Consider the following 18,749-nt stretch of genomic DNA (forward strand, 5'->3'; position numbering starts at 1 on the left):
TATATTTATTTTTTAAGATTTTATTTATTTATTTGACAGGTAGAATTACAGACAGTGAAAGAGAGAGAGTAGAGAGAAATGTCTTCCTTCCGTTGGTTCACTCCCCAAATGGCCACAATGGCTGGAGCTACACCTATCCGAAGCCAGGAGCTTCTTCCAGGTCTCCCATGTGGGTACAGGGGCCCAAGCAGTTGGGCCGTCTTCTGCTGCACTCCCAGGCCACAGCAGAGAGCTGGACTGGAAGAGGAGCAACCAGGACTAGAACCGGTGCCCATATGGGGTGCTGGCGCCACAGGCAGAGGATTAACCTAGTGCGCCACAGTGCCAGTCCCGAGTTATGTATATTTAGAGAGATCTTTATGCTGGTTCACTCCTCAAATGGCTACAAAAGCTGGGACTGGGCCAGGCCAAAGCCGGGAACTAGGTTCTTCTTTGGATCTCTCATGTGGGTGGCAGGGGCCCCAGGACTTGGACCATTTTCTGCTGTTTTCCCATTTGCAGTAAATTTTGAAAACCGAATGTAGGAGCTGGCACTGTGGCATAGCAGCTTAAGTTGCTGTCTGCAGTGCTGGCATCCCATATGGGTACTGGTTCAAGTCCCAGCTGCTCCTCTTCTGATCCAGCTCCCTGCTAATGTGCCTGGAAAGCAGCAGAGGATGGCCAAAGTATCTGGGCCCCTGCACCCTCTTGGGAGACCCAGAAGAGGCTCCTGGCTCCTGGCTTTGACCTGGCCTAGCCCTGACTGTTACATCCATTGCGGGGCGGGAGGGGGGGTTTGAACCAGCAGATGGAAGATCTCTGTGTGTCTCCTTCTCTCTTTCTGTAACTCTGACTTTCAAATAAATAAATACATCTTTTAAAAAAGCAATTCAGAATTATCTTTCCTCCTGTGTTTGGCAAACTATGCTAATTGTATTGATGTTAATGACATTGAATATATTTCCATGTTTGAGGTCATGTCTAATATATGGTTGAGCAGGGTTTTTTTTTGAGAATTGGAATTGGCAGTACTTATGAATGTAGAAGAAAGTTGCTGTTAATTTAAAACTATTTATTTGAGAGACAAAGACAGAGAAGTTCCCTCCACTGGTTCACTTTCCAAATGCCTGCAATGGCATGGACTGGGCTGGGCCAAGCTGAACCCAATCCAGGTTTCTCATGTGGTTTGCAGGGACTCCACTGCCTGAGACATTACCTGCTGCCCCCCAGGGTATGCATTAGCAGGAAGCTGAAATAGGGAGCCAGAGTTGAACTTGAACCCATGCAGTCTGATAGGGGATGTGGACATCTTAACTGTTAGGCTAAACTTCTACCCTATACTACTTATTTTATTTTTAAAGATTTACTTATTTATTTGAAAGAGTTAGAGAGTAAGAGAGACAGAGAGAGATTCCATCTGTTGGTTTACCCCTCAGATGGCAGCAGCAGCCAGGACTGAGTCAGGTTGAAACCAGGAACCAGGAGCTCCGTCCAGGACCCAAACACGTGGGCCGCCTTCCGCTGCTTTCCCCAGGCCATTAGCAGGGAGCTGGGTCAGGGAGCAGCTGGTGTGCATAGGGGGTGCCAGCATCACAGGCGGCGGCTGTACTGCTGTTGCACACTGCTGGCCCTGTGCCATTAACTTTAAAGACCTAAATTGAAAGTTTGAATTGATATACTGTCCCTAATATAGGAATTTACAATTGCACAGATCTTATTTGAAAAGGGGAGAAAACGTCAGATGGCGACACCTTGCTGAGTTACCCCTCAGAATGCTGCCTTGTAAGCTGGTGCTTTCCCATTACCTTCAACCTGAAGGTACAGGAGCGTTTGCAGGCAAGCATGGTCCAGTCTGATTCATGTAAACCTTCAACAGATGTCTGTTTTAATTAGTGTTTGTTTTAATTAGTGAACAAGAGGCCGGTGCTGTGACACAGTAGGCTAAGCCTCTGCCTGTGGCGCCAGCATCCCATATGGGCGCCAGTTTGTGTCCCTGCTGCTCTTCCCATCCAGCCGTCTGCTATGGCCAGGAAGGCAGTAGAAGATGGCCCAGCACATGGCCGTTGGGCCGCCCACTCCCCGCCTTCCTGCCTGCATGCTTGCTGCGTGTGGCTTGCCCCTGGCCTGCTCCCTGCTTGGTACGGACCCAACTTAGATACTAGATTTCTCTTTCTCCCCTAAATAAAGCCCTCACTCTCCTGCACATTTCTCTCACTGAATAAGCTTAAAAACTTTTTTTTTTTTTTTTTTGACAGGCAGAGTGGACGGTGAGAGAGAGAGAGACAGAGAGAAAGGTCTTCCTTTGCCGTTGGTTCACCCTCCAATGGCCGCCACGGCTGATGCGCTGCGGCCGGTGCACCACGCTGATCCGATGGCAGGAGCCAGGTACTTCTCCTGGTCTCCCATGGGGTGCAGGGCCCAAGCACTTGGGCCATCCTCCACTGCACTCCCAGGCCACAGCAGAGAGCTGGCCTGGAAGAGGGGCAACCGGGACAGAATCCGGCGCCCCGACCAGGACTAGAACCTGGTGTGCCAGTGCCACCAGGCGGAGGATTAGCCTAGTGAGCCGCGGCGCCAGCCAGCTTAAAAACTTAACAAAAAAAAAAATGGCCCCAATGCTTGGGCCCCTGCACCTACGTGGGAGACCCAGAAGCAGCTCCTGGCTTCAGATGGGCACAGCTCCGGCTTTTGCTTGGGACATCTGCTGCTGCTATTCCCCGGCCATCAGCAGGGAGCTGGATCGGAAGTGGAGCAGGCAGGGCATGACCTGGAGCCAATATGGGACGCCAGCATCGCAGGCTGCAGCTTTGCCTGCTGTGTCACATATGTCACATCCATGTGCTGTGTCCATGTGCTGGTCCCAGAACTCGCTTTTGAAAGCTGTGGTGGTAGAAAGCACGCGGGATCCGTGCCTGTGAACAGACCGCTTCACCTCTCTCTCCCACCCTTCCTGTGTTTGCAAAGTGGCTGCGCAGCCCGGAGGGTTGATCTGAGGCAGCAGGGAGGATTTTGTGTGAGGCGCTGGGTGCACGGGAGCCGTCTGAGGAATGTTGGCTTGCTCCCCCGTGTTCCGCCTGTCCCCTCCAGTGTGTCCCCACCTGGCCTCCCCACCGTCCTGTGAAGCGGCCACAAGCACCTGAGCACCCAGGGAGCACGCTGCCTTTCCTTCCTTCCTCCCTTCCTTCCTCCCTTCCTTCCTCCCTTCCTTCCGCACCCCTGCTGCTGGCCTGCCCTCTGATCCCCGTCCTGCTCGCAGCGTGTGGCGCGGCCCTGACTCACGCAGGCAGCACTCGCTGTTTTGTGTGTGACCTCCGGGCCTCCCACGGCTCCCTGGTGTTGTGCAGGCACTTACTTAACCAGTCCTTGTTGACTGGCTGGCACCGCCTCAGATGTCCAGGCCTTTGTGCTCTGAGGAGTTTTGGTTCAAGTCGTTTTCGCTTTTCTTTTAGAAAAGGACCTTTTCCTACGACGCATGTTCAAGGGTTGCCCCTCTTGTAAAAGTTGTGCTCAGTTTTGAAGACTTGGGAAAGAAGATGAGGGGAAAATGGCCACTGATGTTTTTTTGTCATAATCTTTAATGATAAAGGCTTCTCTTTAACAAGTTAGGTCGTGCTTTTTAGTTAATGCTGAGAGGCCAGAAATGGCTGTGGAAACACTTTAGTATGCATTCTCATCTTAGAGGGACTTTCAGAAGTAGCATGAGGGGGCGGCACTGTGGCGTAGTGGGTAAAGCCACCGCCTGCAATGCTGGGATCCCATGTGGGCACCGGTTCAAGTCCCAGCAGCTCCATTTCTGATCTTGCTCTCTGCTAGGGCCGCTCTCTGCAAGTCCCTGGGCCCCTGCATCCATGCGGGAAACCTGGAAGAAGCTCCTGGCTTCTGATAGGTGCAGCTCTAGCCATTGCGGCCATCTGGGGAGTGAACCAGCGAATGCAAAACCTCTTTCTCTGCCTCTTTGTACTCTGCCTTTCAAATAAATAAATAAATCTTAAAAAAAAAAAAAACTAAAGATGGGTTTTGTTATTTAAAAAAAGGTAGTATAAAGGCTGGCGCCGCGGCTCACTAGGCTAATCCTCTGCCTTGCGGCGCCGGCACACCGGGTTCTAGTCCCGGTCGGGGCGCCGGATTCTGTCCCGGTTGCCCCTCTTCCAGGCCAGCTCTCTGCTGTGGCCAGGAAGGGCAGTGGAGGATGGCCAAGTGCTTGGGCCCTGCACCCCATGGGAGACCAGGAGAAGCACCTGGTTCCTGCCTTCGGATCAGCGCGGTGTGCCGGCCACGGCAGCCATTGGAAGGTGAACCAACGGCAAAGGAAGACCTTTCTCTCTGTCTCTCTCTCTCACTGTCCACTCTGCCTGCCAAAAAAAAAATATACATAAATAAAAATAAATAAATAAAAAAAGGTAGTATGAGATGATTGTAGAGAGATTGTACTTTTTTGTTCTTTGCAGTGACTAGTTTAAGAATGCCATTTTGCATATGTTAAAATTGATAATTTGTGAAGTTGTCATTGCGCTTGGAACCTCAAGTTTAAAGATGCTGCGCGTCATGGGGCCATGTGGCGATGTTGAAGGCTGCAGGAGTTCCTCGGCTTGGCGATTCCTGCGCTGGGGTTCCTGGTTGAATGTGCAGAAACGGTGTGGAAAGGGTGCGAGAGAACGAGTGTGCAGCGAGAAGGTGCGTGGAGGGCGCAGGGAGATGCCGGGCCCGCGAGTAACGCCGTCACCCTACCCTTGTGCTCAGATTGACTTCCCTGGGAGCTCCCAGCATTGCCTCTCTGAAGAGCAGGTGACCTTTGACATCAGCCATGTCTTCACGGCCTTTTGAAAGCCCGCCGCCTTACAGGCCTGATGAATTGTGAGTAAATCTTGACTTTTCTTCCTTGTTTGTCATCGAATGTCAAAAAAGTAAAAAATAACAATGTATGGTTAAAGCTGTTAAGTGTTTGTTTTTCAAAAATGTGCACACTGGTGCGTTCAGACTGCACCGAAGGATTACGGTGAGAGCTGTGTTTTCCTCTGCACTTGGCAGGCTGACGGTTTGTCTCAGCAGGGGTGACTACTGCCACCAGTTTCTAGTGCTTGCTTCAAAGGATGGTCTAGGTTTATATTTTTGTGTATATTTATTCCTTTTTTCCCCCCACAAATAGGTGAAACTTGCACGTTAATTGTTGGGTAGATCTGAAGTTAACTGTGTCCCAAAAATTCCATCCCTGGCCGGTGCTGCGGCTCACTAGGCTAATCCTCCGCCTTGCGGCGCCGGCACACCAGGTTCTAGTCCTGGTCGGGGTGCCGGATTCTGTCCCGGTTGCCCCTCTTCCAGGCCAGCTCTCTGCTGTGGCCCGGGAGTGCAGTGGAGGATGGCCTGAGTGCTTGGGCCCTGCAGCCCATGGGAGACCAGGAGAAGTACCTGGCTCCTGCCATCAGATCAGCGTGGTGCGCTGGCCGCAGCGCGCCAGCTGCGGCGGCCATTGGAGGGTGAACCAACGGCAAAGGAAGACCTTTCTCTCTGTCTCTCTCTCTCACTATCCACTCTGCCTGTCCAAAAAAAAAAAAAAAAAAAAAAAAAAAAAAAAAAAAAATCCCATCCCTGACTGTGTACCTTAGAAAAATAGTTGCTTTTGTGTGCAAAATACATGTTCTCGACATTCAGACCGCGCTGTTCACAGACCCCAGAGACCACCGCATGTCCTAGCGCACTATGTTGTGAAGCTAGGATGCTTGATCTTTTCAAAGACCACCTGTCAGCGCTCTCTGGTTTCTTCAGCTCCTTCTTATTCTCACTCTCATGCTCAGATCGTGTGAATTCTCAGGGCAGCAGCAGCCAGTACTAAGATGGCTGGCTTCGAATGAGGAAGGTCACGTGTGAAAGTGACGGCAGAAACAAAAGGGGCTGAGGTCAGTTAAGGAATTGAGTTTTGCCCTCATTGGAGCAAGTAGTTTTTATTTATTTTTTTGAAAATATTTATTTGGAGGACAGTATGATAGACATAGACACAGAGATCGTCCACCCACTGATTCACTCCTCAGTTGGCCGCAACAGCCAGGTCTGGGCCAGCCTGAAGCCAGGAGCCAGTAACTCCATCCAGGTCTCCCACGTGGGCAGCAGGGGTCCAAGCACCTGGACCATTCTTTGCAGCCCTCCCAGGTGCATTAGCAGGGAGCTGGGTTGGAAGTAGAATGCTGGCATCATAGGCTACAACTTTACCCAACACACCAAAATGCTGTCTTGGGAGCTGTAGTTTTTAGATTCAGTGTAGCCACACTTCTCTGTCTATCATGATTAAATTACTAGTATTTGTAAAGGGTTTAAATGTTTTTATGTATATGTTTTAATTTTTTTTATTTGAAAGGCACAGATCTTTCATCTGCTCATTACACTCCCCAAATGCCCACATCTGCCAGGGCTGGACCAAGTCAAAGCCAGAGGGCCAGGAGCTCATTCCAGGTCTCCCATGTGGGTAGGAGGGACCCAAGCCCTTGAGCCATCACCTGCTGCCTTCTAGGAAGCTGGATCAGAAGTAGAAGAGCTGGGACTTGAACCGGCACTCTGAAATGAGATGCAGGTGGCCCAAGCAGCACCTGAACGTATGTGCCAAAGGTCTGTCCCTATAGAGGATTTTTCATAAAGGAGATTCAAGATGCAATTAGGCATTACCCTCATAGCTCTCAGTGCATATTGGGTTTACTTTGTAGCTCTTCTCATAACTGTAACTGTAGGTCCTGTAGTGATTGCCTGCTTAATTCTTTTATGTTAGGTCCTAGACAAAGGCTCAGCTCTGTGGAGAAGATCACCGTGTTCATTGTTGTTTACCCATTCCCTAGCACATAGAAGCCCAGCAACTCCAGTGAACAGCTGTTAGAAAAATAAATGAATGAATGTGCTTTTTACTTTTTTTTTTTTAAAGATTTATTTATTTGAGGGTTTGGTGCTCTGTGCAGTGGGTTAACCCATGGTCTTCAGGGCCGGCATCCCATATGGGTGCCAGTTTGAGTCCTGGTTGCTTTATTTCCAATCCAGCTCCCTGCTAATGTATTTGAGAAAACAGTAGAAGGTGGCCCAAGTGCTTGGGCCCCTGCACCCACGTGGGAGACCCAGAAGAAACTCCTGGCTTCCAGTCATTGTGGCCATTTGGAGACTGAACCAGTGGATGGAAAATCTCTCTTTCTTTGTCTTTCTCTAACTCTCTGTAACTCTGCTTTCAAATAAATAAAATTTTTTATAAAGATGTATTTATTTGAAAGGCAAAGTGACAGAAAGAGAGACAGAGGGATCTTCTACCCACTGGTTCACTCCCCAAATGGTTGCAACAGCTAGGGTCAGGCTAAGCTGAAGCCAAGAGTCTAGAGCTCCGTATGAATCTCTCCTGTGGGCAACAAGGACCCGGGTACTTGGGCTGTCATCTGGCTGCCACCGAAGCACATTAACAGAAAGTTGTATTGGAAGCATGGCGTAACCAGGACTTGAACCTGCACTCTGACATGGGATGCAGGTGTTCTGAGTTGCTGCTTAACCGACTGTGCCAGAAGGCCCATCCCTGAATGAGCTTTTTAAACTTTTAATTATTTGAAAGAAATAGAGACAGACATTGAGAAGCAGAAGCAGCGAGTGGTCTTCCATCACACTCTGAGTGCCTATAGCAGTCTGGGCTAGGCCAGGCTGAAGTCAGAGTCCTGAGCTCAATGCAGACTGTCCACCTGGATGGCAAGGATTCAAGTTCTTGACCCGTCACCTGCTGCCTCTCAGGGTGTGCATTAGCAGGGGCTGGAATTGGGCACAGAGCCAGGACTTGAACCCAGGAACTTTGATACGGGATGCAGGCATCCCTGGCAGCGTCTTAACCACAGTGCCAGACTCTCACCCCCGGATGTGCTTTTTCAAGTGGGATAGTGAGGTTATCAGAATTGCACATGACCCTGGATAGGCCACGGTAGATGTTGTATCTGAAAGCACTGGTCTTGCACCATATGGTAAACACGTTGACAGCACCAGCACTGCCAGGGTCCTAGTTCCAGAAATCCCCATTTCACTTGTTGTGTTCCTACCCCAGACCTGCAGAGCCTGCCTCTGGGACGGGGGCCAGTAATGTGTGTTCACCAAGGCTTCTGGTTGATTCCAATCACAGTTACCGGTACTGTTCAGGGGGCAGTAATGCCAGTACTATTTATTAATGGTTTACATTATTCTGCTGCTTTATCCATTCCGTTGGTCTAGTAATAACAAAGCTCACTTGAAACTGTTCTGTGTGCGTTTCAGCAAGCCAAATCATTACGCGCCGAGCAATGACATGTACGGTGGTGAGATGCACGTTCGGCCCATGCTGTCCCAGCCGGCCTATTCCTTTTACCCAGAGGACGAAATTCTTCACTTCTACAAATGGACCTCCCCTCCAGGAGTGATTCGGATTCTGTCTATGCTCATCATCGTGATGTGCATCGCCATATTTGCCTGCGTTGCCTCCACGCTTGCCTGGGACAGAACCTACGGAACTGGCTTACTGGGAAGTGGTGTGGGCTACCCTTACGGAAGTGGTTTTGGTGGTTACGGAAGTGGCTATGGCTATGGTTACGGCTACGGTTATGGCTATGGAGGCTACACGGATCCAAGAGCGGCCAAGGGCTTCCTGTTGGCCATGGCTGCCTTTTGTTTCATTTTTGCCTTGGTGGTATTTGTTACCAGTGTTATAAGATCTGAAATTTCCAGAACAAGAAGATACTACTTGACTGTGATAATAGTGAGTGCTATCCTGGGCGTCCTGGTGTTTATTGCCACCATTGTCTATATAATGGGAGTCAACCCAACTGCCCAGGCTTCTGGATCTATGTATGGCTCACAGATATATGCTCTCTGCAACCAGTTTTACACGCCTGGAATGACGGGTCTCTACGTGGACCAATATTTGTATCACTACTGTGTGGTGGATCCCCAGGAGGTATGAAGAGTGTTTTGCTTTTTTGCCCTATCCTTAGATCAGAGACTGTCAGCTTGGGATATATAAAAGAGTCACTCTGAGAGCTTGTTAAAAATGCTGATGCCGAGGCCCCACTGCTAATTTAAGTCAGAGCCTGGGGAAGGGGCTGGCTCTCACTATTAAGATTATAATGGACACCGGCCATTGAGACCGTCTAGGGAGTGAACCAGCGGATGGACGACCTTTCTCTCTCTGCCTCTCCTCTCTCTGTGTAACTCTGACTTTCAAATAAATAAATAAATCTTAAAAAAAAAAAAAAAAAAAAAAAGGGCCGGCGCTGTGGCGCAGTGGGTTAATGCCCTGGCCTGAAGCGCCGGCATCCCATATGGGAACCGGTTCTAGTCCCGGCTGCTCCTCTTCCAATCCAGCTCTCTGCTATGGCCTGGGGAAGCAGTAGAAGATGGCCCAAGTCCTTGGGCCCCTGCACCCACATGGGAGACCTGGAAGAAGCTCCTGGATTCTGGCTTTGGATTGGCTCAGCTCCAGCCGTTGTGGCCATCTAGGGAGTGAACCAGCAGATGGAAGACCTCTCTCTCTCTGCCTCTTCTCTCTCTCTGTAACTCTGACTTTCAAGTAAATAAATAAATCTTTGAAAAAAAAAAAGGTATAATGGACATACCATGTTATTCTCCCACTGAAGGAAGAATTCAGTGGTTTCCAGTGTATTCATAGAATTGTGCAGCCATCGCCACAACTTCAGAACATTTTCACTGTCCCTAGAGGAACCCATGCCAATCAGCAGTCACTCTCATTTCCCTAACCCTCCCTAGCCCAAGGCAACCATTAATCATCCTACCTCTGTAGATTTGCCTGTTCTAGGTATTTTATGAGTACAGTGTCACAATGCATAGTCTTTTTGTGATTGGTGTCTTTCACTTAGCATAGTTTTTTTTTTTTTTTTTTTTTTTTTTTTTTTTTTTTTTTTTACAGGCAGAGTTAGAGAGAGAGAGACACAAAGGTCTTCCTTCCGTTCTTCCGTTGGTTTACCCCCCAAAATGGTTGTTATAGCTGGCACGCTGTGCCGATCCGAAGCCAAGAGCCAGGTGCTTCTCCTGGTCTCCCATGTGGATGCAGAGTCTAAGCACTTGGGCCATCCTCCACTGCACTACCTGGCCACAGCAGAGAGCTGGCCTGGAAGAGGGGCAACCAGGACAGAATCCGGTGCCCCGACCGGGACTAGAACCCGGTGTGCCAGCGCCACATGCGGAGGATTAGCCTAGTGAGCCGCGGCGCCGGCCCCAGCATAGTGTTTTTAAAGTTTATCGATGGTATAGCATGTACCAGTCCTTTGTTCCTTTTCTCTGCTCACTGATATTCCCTGCGTGTGAATGTACCACATTTTATTTATCCATCAATTGACTGGCATTTAGAAGTTTTGGGCTGAACCTCTGTTTTAATATCTCTTAAGTTGGGTATAAACCTAAGGCAGAATTTAAAGGTCTTATAATGACTTTGTTTAACCTTTTGAGGAATTTCCAGACTCTCCCAAAGAGGTTGTAGTTTTATATTTTCAGCAGAAATGTGTGAGGATTCCAGTTTCTCCGCATCCTCACCAGGACTCACTCGTATTAACTGTCTGTGCTGAGAACAGTGAGAGAGAGAGACAGAGAGAAAGGTCTTCCTTTGCCGTTGGTTCACCCTCCAATGGCCGCCGCGGCCGGTGCGCTGCGGCCGGCGCACCTCGCTGATCCAATGGCAGGAGCTTGATGCTTCTCCTGGTCTCCCATGGGGTGCAGGGCCCAAGCACTTGGGCCATCCTCCACTGCACTCCCGGGCCACAGCAGAGAGCTGGCCTGGAAGAGGGGCAACCGGGACAGAATCCGGCGCCCCGACCGGGACTAGAACCCGGTGTGCCTGCACCACAAGGCGGAGGATTAGCCTTCAAATTGTCATCTTATGATTGCGATTCTCCCAGTCCACTTACATGGGAGGGCGCCTTCCCCCTGTGTAGGTGGTCTTTAATGTCTTTCAAGAGTGTTTGTGGTTTTCAGAGCTCATTAAGCTGCCCAAGTGATTCAGGTATGCAGGTGGAGTTGAGACTGTCCCTCTGCACCTGGGACTCATCCTAATTGTGTTAGCACCTGATATGTTTCTGAGTACAAGTCTTTGGTGTCTTTTTTCTTCCTTCCACTGACTCAGGGATTCCCGGTCTTTTATCTGAGTGAGTCACTGTTTTGGGAGTTGGAGCTTCTCTAGTAGCTGTCCACCCTTGTTTTGCAGGTGGACTGTGGTCTGCAGACACAGGTTTTCAGAATGTTTGTTGTCGCCATTCAGAGGCGATAAGTAGATAGGGACTGGGGTTGGTTCTCTTATCTTACTATGCCCCATCCCTTGTAGTCCTTGGGCTACTTGAAGCCTGTGTTCTTTGAAAAAGAACTGTCACAGTCAGGTGACCAGCTGGATCCAGGGCGGTCCCTGTACCTGCTTCAGTGTCAAGTTCCTCCCAGGCCAGTGTACCACGGACTACACCTTGGACGCTGCAGCACCATCAGCTGCAGGAAGTTTCTTTGTGCTAAGTCTCAGCTGCCCACGCCCACAGGACTCAGAGAACCTGCCAGACCAAAGGGATCCTTGTCCGATTGCTTTATGTTACGCTATCTTTGTCATTCACGAGAAGGCACATCCCCTGCAGACTGAAATTTACGTTTATCGTCAAATGATGTGCCAAGTGATGCGTTAGGAACAAGACTGTAAGTGTGATTGGGTATCGAAAGCTACTTCCCAGAACAGTGTTGTTAAGCCCATTATTGTCATACCGATGGCAGAGTGAGTGGACTGGCCCGTCTCATCTGTCTATAAAACATGGCCCTCGGAGCGCAGGTTTTGGACCAGACCTCTACAGCTCTTCAGGGCTGAGGACAGCACCTGGCTGAAGCTTGTTCTGAGTACTGAAGTGTGTGTGTGTGTCCAGCCTCAGCCCGGTTGATGTGGGTGAGAGTTTTGGATTCGTCTAAAGTGGAACTCTGTGCTTCGGTTTGAATTAAACCACAGACACCTAGCAGTAGGTTCCTATGTAGATAAGGATGTTAACAGTTTGTACCGAGTTGAATTGCCATTAAGTAAGCAACTACAATCTAATCCTGCCAATATCTTTAATCCTTTTTCAGGCTATTGCCATTGTACTAGGGTTCTTGGTTCTTGTGGCTTTTGCTTTAATAATCTTCTTTGCTGTGAAAACTCGAAGAAAGATGGACCGCTATGACAAATCCAATATTCTGTGGGAGAAGGAGCGCGTTTATGACGAGCAGCCCCCCAATGTCGAAGAGTGGGTAAGTGTGAAAGCACTTCCAATCTTTCTTTAAGCCCCAGGTTGGTCTCCATTTTTGGTAATGTGTTAGATTTATCATCTGTGTACATTACAAAAGTTGTCGCTTTGATTTTTACCAAAGGATTTCGAGAGCGTGAGGTGAAGGAAATTGTTTGACTCCTCAGTGAAAATCACATTTCCATTTTCAAGTGGATCTAGGCTCTGAAACGTAACGAACAAGGACCTTTGAGAAGCCAGAACAGCTTCTTCCTCTCACCCCTCTGTGTTCTGCTCACTGTGTGGGAGGAGACACTCGCCCAGGGTGGTGTGCTGGGTGCAGATCGGCACGAGTGGTTTTGGACGGCAGCCTGGGGCAAGCCTCTGCACTGGCCTTCACCTACGAGATAGTAAGGAGAGATTAGGGTTTTTTGGGGTGTGGGTGGGAATATACTTTTTATTCTTCCCAGCCTTCCTGTATGGTGGGATCTACTGAAAGCCCAGGAAGTCATTCTCTCCAGAAATACTTCCTGCATGAGCGTCTCTGTGGTCAGGGTGTCTGCAGCGATGGCTTGGCTCTCAGAAGTCCTCTCTCAGCATGCTTTGGGAGCAAGCTGCTTTGACCACATTGATTGGCTGCCATGAAGGTCAGTGGAGAATATGGAGGTTCCAGGGCAGGTGCAGTTTGGCCAGTGGGAGTGGAGTGGGAGGGCTGAGGATGGAAGCTAGCAGCTGTGTGAAGACTCGGATCATCCAAAGGCTCCTCCTTCCTGTGGGCAGATTAGGAAATCCAGAACCATGGGCTTCAGTTCTCCCAGTTAGTTAAGGGGCAGAAGGACAGCTGTCTTCCTAGGAGAGTCAGGGTGGGTGTGGCGTGTCCCTGCGCCAGCCCCTGCAGGGCGGGCAGGTTGAGCCTCTGCCTGGAACTCGCCCAGCCTGTAGGGGGTGCTGGTGTGAATGCTGCTGTTCTGTTTCCCACCCAGCTTCCTGCTGATGCACCGGGAAGGCAGTGAATAACGGCCCGAGTGTTTGGATTTCTGCCTCCCTTGTGGAAGACCTGCATGGACTCCATGGCTTCTGGCTTTGGCCTGGCCCAGCCTGGGCTGTGGTAGGCAACTGGGAAGAGAACCAGTGAATGGGAGGTCTCTCTTTATTCTTGTGTGTGTGTCTCCATGTCTGTCCCTCTGCCTTTCAAATAAATTTTTTTTGACAGGCAGAGTTAGACAGTGAGAGAGAGAGAGAGAGAGAAAGGTCTTCCTTCCGTTGGTTTACTCCCCAAGTGGCCATCCCAGCTGGCGTGCTGCGCCAATCCGAAGCCAGGAGCCAGGTGCTTCCTCCTGGTCTCCCATGCGGGTGCAGGGCCCAAGCACTTGGGCCATCCTCCACTGTACTCCCGGGCCACAGCAGAGAGCTGGCCTGGAAGAGGGGCAACCGGGACAGAATCCGGCGCCCCGACCGGGGCTAGAACCCGGTGTGCCGGCGCCGCTAGGCGGAGGATTAGCCTAGTGAGTGCGGTACCAGCCCCAAATAAATTAATAAATTTTAAAACAAAGAGGCCTCCTTTTGGCGCCCGTGAAGGGGGAGGGTGTTGGGGGCACTGTCCTCTGAGCCATGGCTCCGTGCAGGGCTGCCTGTGCAGGGACTGGGCCGGTGCATTGTGAACCGCGGAGTAAGTGTTTTGCCGAGTTTCTGGGTGTGTCGGTTTTCACTGGCTGACAGATTTATTTACTTAAGGTTTCGAGAGGCTTAAAAACAAAACACCCGGCTCAGGGGAGCCCGGTGCCAGGGAACTTTGGCCTCCCGCCTGACTCTATTGTCGTGAAGGTGTGATCAGTTCTGGGTGCTTCTGATGATGCGGCAGAAGACGGCCACGCAGGTGGTGGTGGTGACGGTCGAGCAGAAAGGACGGCCTCACTTTAACGAGGCGGTGTTCTCATCAGGCTGCTCCTGAACCCCTGGACTGCTGTTTCCCAGCACCTTTGGTGGTTGTCTGGAGTAGCCGATGTTTCCGGGGAGTGAGACCGTCACGTGTGCAGTAGCAGACAGTTGGTTTCCCCGGGACTCATGTTCTGTGTGATACATAGTCACCTGTGTGCCCCTCATTTCTGTTCCTCCCTGTGGGGAGCAAACCGGACTAGACTGTTGCTGGAATTAAGACTTATTCTATGCATCTGCTCTCCCACAATATGGCGCTGGGAGAGAAGAAAACAGCTTCCGCACAGCTGCCTCCAGTTCAACCAATTAACTGTAGGACTTGCTCCTGATTGGAGGAGAGCAGCGTACTCGGCGTGTGGGCAGCCGAGTTGGGATTGGCGGAGGAGGACTATAAAGGAGGAGAGAGACGGCATGCACGAGGAACATCTATGGGGAACATCTAAGGGAACCCGTGCAGCCCCCGAGAAGAGCCGGCCGGCAGTGTGCCGCTCCCCTGCGGAAGTGGGGAATGCGGCCAGGGGGAACTGCCCTTCCACGGAGGTGGAAGGGATAGTAGCCAACCCGGGAAGAACCAGCAGCAAACCCGGGGAGGGCCGAGCAGACAGAAAGAACAGCGCAGGGTCCTGTGTCGTTCCTCCACGAAGAGGGGGAGCGACATAATGGTGCCGTGACTCGGATAGGAAACCTAACTCGGATAGGAAACCTAGGACGGATAGCAAACTTAGGAGGGAAGAAACGGGAAGAACTAGGGAAAATATCGGAGAGACTAGCAAACAGCCTAGGGAAAAGCCGGACGAAAAAGGAGCCGGAAGAAGCTATTGAAAGCCTAGGCATAGACTCGGATACGGACTACGGGGGGAAGCTGGGAGAAATCTCTAAGGTCGAAAGCGAAAGTGAAAGCTAGAACAAACAGATTCGGACGCGGACTGTGGGGAGAGGCCAGGAGAAATGAGGGAGGAATATCGTTGGAGGAAAGCTTGGGGAAACATACCGGGTAGAGAAAACTGTTAGGGAAATTGAAGCCGCGGGGGGCAGGCCAAGGCGGAAACGAAAGCCACTTTGGGGTTCTCAGGTTAGCCCGGGAATAGGGGGCGAAAAGTTGAAACCAGAAGCTGAGACGTAAGCCAGATTGGGATCCGTCTGATTAGCCCGGGGAGCAAAGGACGGGAAGCCAAATCGTGGGGCGGAGACGTACGCTGGGTTGAATTCGCCAGGCTAGCCCGGGGAACTTAGATTGAATCCTAGTGGCGGAGACGCAAGCTACGCTGTGTTACTCGCGGAAGCCGCCGCGTGCAGAGAGAGCACGGGGCGTGAATAGATAGGGAACGCTGGCGTAGGCCGTGGTTCAGACGCGAAAGGGTTAAGCGTGGAGACCGCGGAGCGCGCAAAGCAGAGCCGCGCAAAGCCGGGAAGCTGCGCAGATGAGAGAGGCGCGCGGGCTGAAGCGGCGCAGAGCCGGGAACCCGCCGGCGGGGCGAGGTGCCGGAAAGCTGCGGGGATAAGAGAAACAGAAGTTTAGAAGTAAAAGAGAAATAGGAATGTTGGCAGACAGAAGTAAAATGGGAGAAATAGAAATGCCCGGAGATAGAGAAATAGAGAAAAATAAAGCCTCCCCTCAACATGCCAATTAGAAGGCTTGGATTCGGTCTGCCCGATTAGTGAGGCGATGAGCACCTGGGCGGCTAGCCGCAGGTCACCGAAGACAGGCACGAATTAACATCAGTAAAGCTTTCCCACAATGCAACAATTAGGAGGCTTGGATTCGGTCTGCCTGATTTAAGGCGGTAAGCGCCAGCAAAGCTCGACCAGAGTATGAGCTGCAGGTCACCGAAGATAGGCACGAACCAACACTAATAAGTCTCCCCCACAATAAGGCAATGAGAAGGCTTGGATTCGGTTTGCCTGATAGGTCTTGTAAGTCCCCTGCGGGCAGAGCAGAGCATGCGCTGCAGGGCACCGAACACAGGCACGCATCAGCGCCTAAAAACCTCCTCACAATGGCGAAGAGAGGACCCGGATTCGGTTTTCCTGATTGATAGGACTTGTAAGAGCCTGTGGCAACTCTAGCAAGTAGAGCAGAGTGTGTGCCGCGGGACACCGAAGACAGGCGCGTATCAACGCCAAAAATAAAAAGAAAGGGGGATCTGTGGGGAGCAAACCGGACTAGACTGTTGCTGGAATTAAGACTTATTCTATGCATCTGCTCTCCCACAATATGGCGCTGGGAGAGAAGAAAACAGCTTCCGCACAGCTGCCTCCAGTTCAACCAATTAACTGTAGGACTTGCTCCTGATTGGAGGAGAGCAGCGTACTCGGCGTGTGGGCAGCCGAGTTGGGATTGGCGGAGGAGGACTATAAAGGAGGAGAGAGACGGCATGCACGAGGAACATCTATGGGGAACATCTAAGGGAACCCGTGCAGCCCCCGAGAAGAGCCGGCCGGCAGTGTGCCGCTCCCCTGCGGAAGTGGGGAATGCGGCCAGGGGGAACTGCCCTTCCACGGAGGTGGAAGGGATAGTAGCCAACCCGGGAAGAACCAGCAGCAAACCCGGGGAGGGCCGAGCAGACAGAAAGAACAGCGCAGGGTCCTGTGTCGTTCCTCCACGAAGAGGGGGAGCGACACCTCCCCTTCCGTTTCCCCAGCTGAAATGCCTGGGAAGGGCTCTTTGAATTGTGTTGTTGGGGAATGCTTGCAATGGGCGGGGGCCGGGCTGGGCCAGGCTGGGCCAGGAGCCAGGAGCTCCATCGAGGTCTCCCAGGTGGATGGCAGTGCCCAAGCGCTTGCACCATCTTCCACTGCTTTCCCAGGAGCCTTAGCAGTGAGCTGAATGGGAAGTGGAGCAGCTGGGACTCCAGCCAATGCTCATATGGGATGCCGGTGTCGCGGGAGGCGGTTAACCCTGTGTGTGCTAACGCAGTCTCCTGGGAGGTGGTTTTAGCCACAGGGCTGTTGCTTCTCCTCAGTCTCCCGCTCACCTGCCTGAGTTCGTGCTCCTGACTCAGTGCCCTGTTCCCAGGCCTTCCTCAGGTTGGCACTTCCAGTGCGTCCTGGAGGTCTTGTTTCCCTGCTGCCTGGGTCTTTGTGCTCAGCTTCACTCCGACCTGTCACTGCTGCAGGGGAACTGAGTCTGTCTAAACCATCCGTTGACAGTGCAGGACAGATGGGTGCTTTTTCTTCCTTTTGGTCATTCATTATGAATTAATATCCTCAAAATACTCTCCATTGAAAATAATGGGAGAGACTTCGGAATGAACTACTTGCACTAAGTCAGGATTACAATCTGTGGTCTATTAATTGTGGAGCGCTGAGACAAGATACGCCCATGTAGCCAATAATGCTCGCTTTGGGTGGACGGTGCTTTCTAAACTAACAGCTGCTCATGCTGGTTGCTCCCACTGTGCAAACCGGAACAGGCTGGAGTCTTGCTACCTTATTAAAGCCCAGTAGCTGGGTGGGCATTTGGCCTGCTGGTTGAGACGCCCAAGTCCCGTATTGGAGTGCTGGGTTTAAATCCCATGTGGAGCTCCAGATTCCAGCATCCTGCTGACGCAGACTGAGAGAGGAGACCTGGATTGAGATCCCAACTCTGACTCCAGCCTTTCTGGCCGTTGGGGACATTTTGGGAGTGAACCAGCAAATTGATCTCTCTCTCTCTCTCTCTCTTTCTCTTTCTGTTTCTGCCTCTCTGTAATTAGCCATCCACTTAATCAATTTCACTTCCTTGTAATTTTATTTTAAAAGCAACTTTAGGATTACAATTCCCCAGAGCAGACGCACATCAAAAGAGTTTTTTTTTGCTTTTTTTTTTGGGGGGGGTGTGTGGTAAAGCAAATAAGCATTTTATTTCTGCAGCACAAACAGCCTTAGCCTTCCCTTTTCCCCAAGAACATGAACTGACCTCAGCCTTCTAGGCAGAGGACAAAAGCTGACAAGTGACAGAAGGCAAGGTGTTATTAGAAAAATAGATCCTACCCAAGGCTCTCCTCCCAGGGATGCAAACCCCCGTCGCCATCCCTGGCTCCACATCAGGGCTTGCTTAATGAACAGGGAGCTGAGAGGCATCGGGAGAGGCTGTGGACTAGCAGAAGCGAGACCTGGAGAGGGGCAGCAGCGGGTGAGCTTTGCGCCTGGATTTGAGTGCTGAATAACTTAGTGGGTTATAGAATGTATGTAGCGGCCGGCACCATTGCTCACTAGGCTAATCCTCTGCCTTGTGGCGCAGGCACACCAGGTTCTAGTCCCGGTCGGGGCGCCGGATTCTGTCGCGGTTGCCCCTCTTCCAGGCCAGCTCTCTGCTGTGGCCCGGGAGTACAGTGGAGGATGGCCCAAGTGCTTGGGCCCTGCACCCCATGGGAGACCAGGAGAAGCACCTGGCTCTTGCCTTTGGATCAGCGCGGTGCGCCGGCCGCAGCGCGCCAGCCGCGGCGGCCATTGGAGGGTGAAGCAATGGCAAAGGAAGACCTTTCTCTCTGTCTCTCTCTCACTGTCCACTCTGCCTTCAAAAAAAAAAAAAAAAAAAAAAAAAAAAAGAATGTATGTGTATGTAGCTTTAATCGTAGCAACCATGCCAGACCTGTCACTGAAGCTCAGTTCTGGTTGGTCTCTGGAGGTAGAAACTGACAG

The 18,749-nt window shown here is 51.2% G+C and overlaps 1 protein-coding gene across 5 annotated transcripts in view; it reads left to right on the plus strand.

The window, feature by feature from the left end:
• OCLN (occludin) overlaps positions 1-18,749 on the plus strand; it is a 66,139-nt gene that overhangs the window by 14,488 nt on the left and 32,902 nt on the right. For 4 of the 5 annotated variants that reach the window (XM_070056831.1, XM_008262318.4, XM_051853430.2 and 1 more), the window contains exons 2-4: positions 4,720-4,833; positions 8,233-8,908; positions 12,055-12,216. In XM_070056831.1, the coding sequence (XP_069912932.1) occupies positions 4,784-4,833; positions 8,233-8,908; positions 12,055-12,216 (888 nt within the window). In that variant the 5' untranslated portion in view covers positions 4,720-4,783. Of the gene's footprint in view, positions 1-2,239; positions 2,365-4,719; positions 4,834-8,232; positions 8,909-12,054; positions 12,217-18,749 lie in introns of those variants that run through there. The other variant, XM_070056832.1, reaches the window with a different exon arrangement.

The sequence above is a fragment of the Oryctolagus cuniculus genome, chromosome 14 (genome assembly GCF_964237555.1).
Source record: "Oryctolagus cuniculus chromosome 14, mOryCun1.1, whole genome shotgun sequence".
Taxonomy (NCBI): Eukaryota; Metazoa; Chordata; class Mammalia; order Lagomorpha; family Leporidae; genus Oryctolagus; species Oryctolagus cuniculus.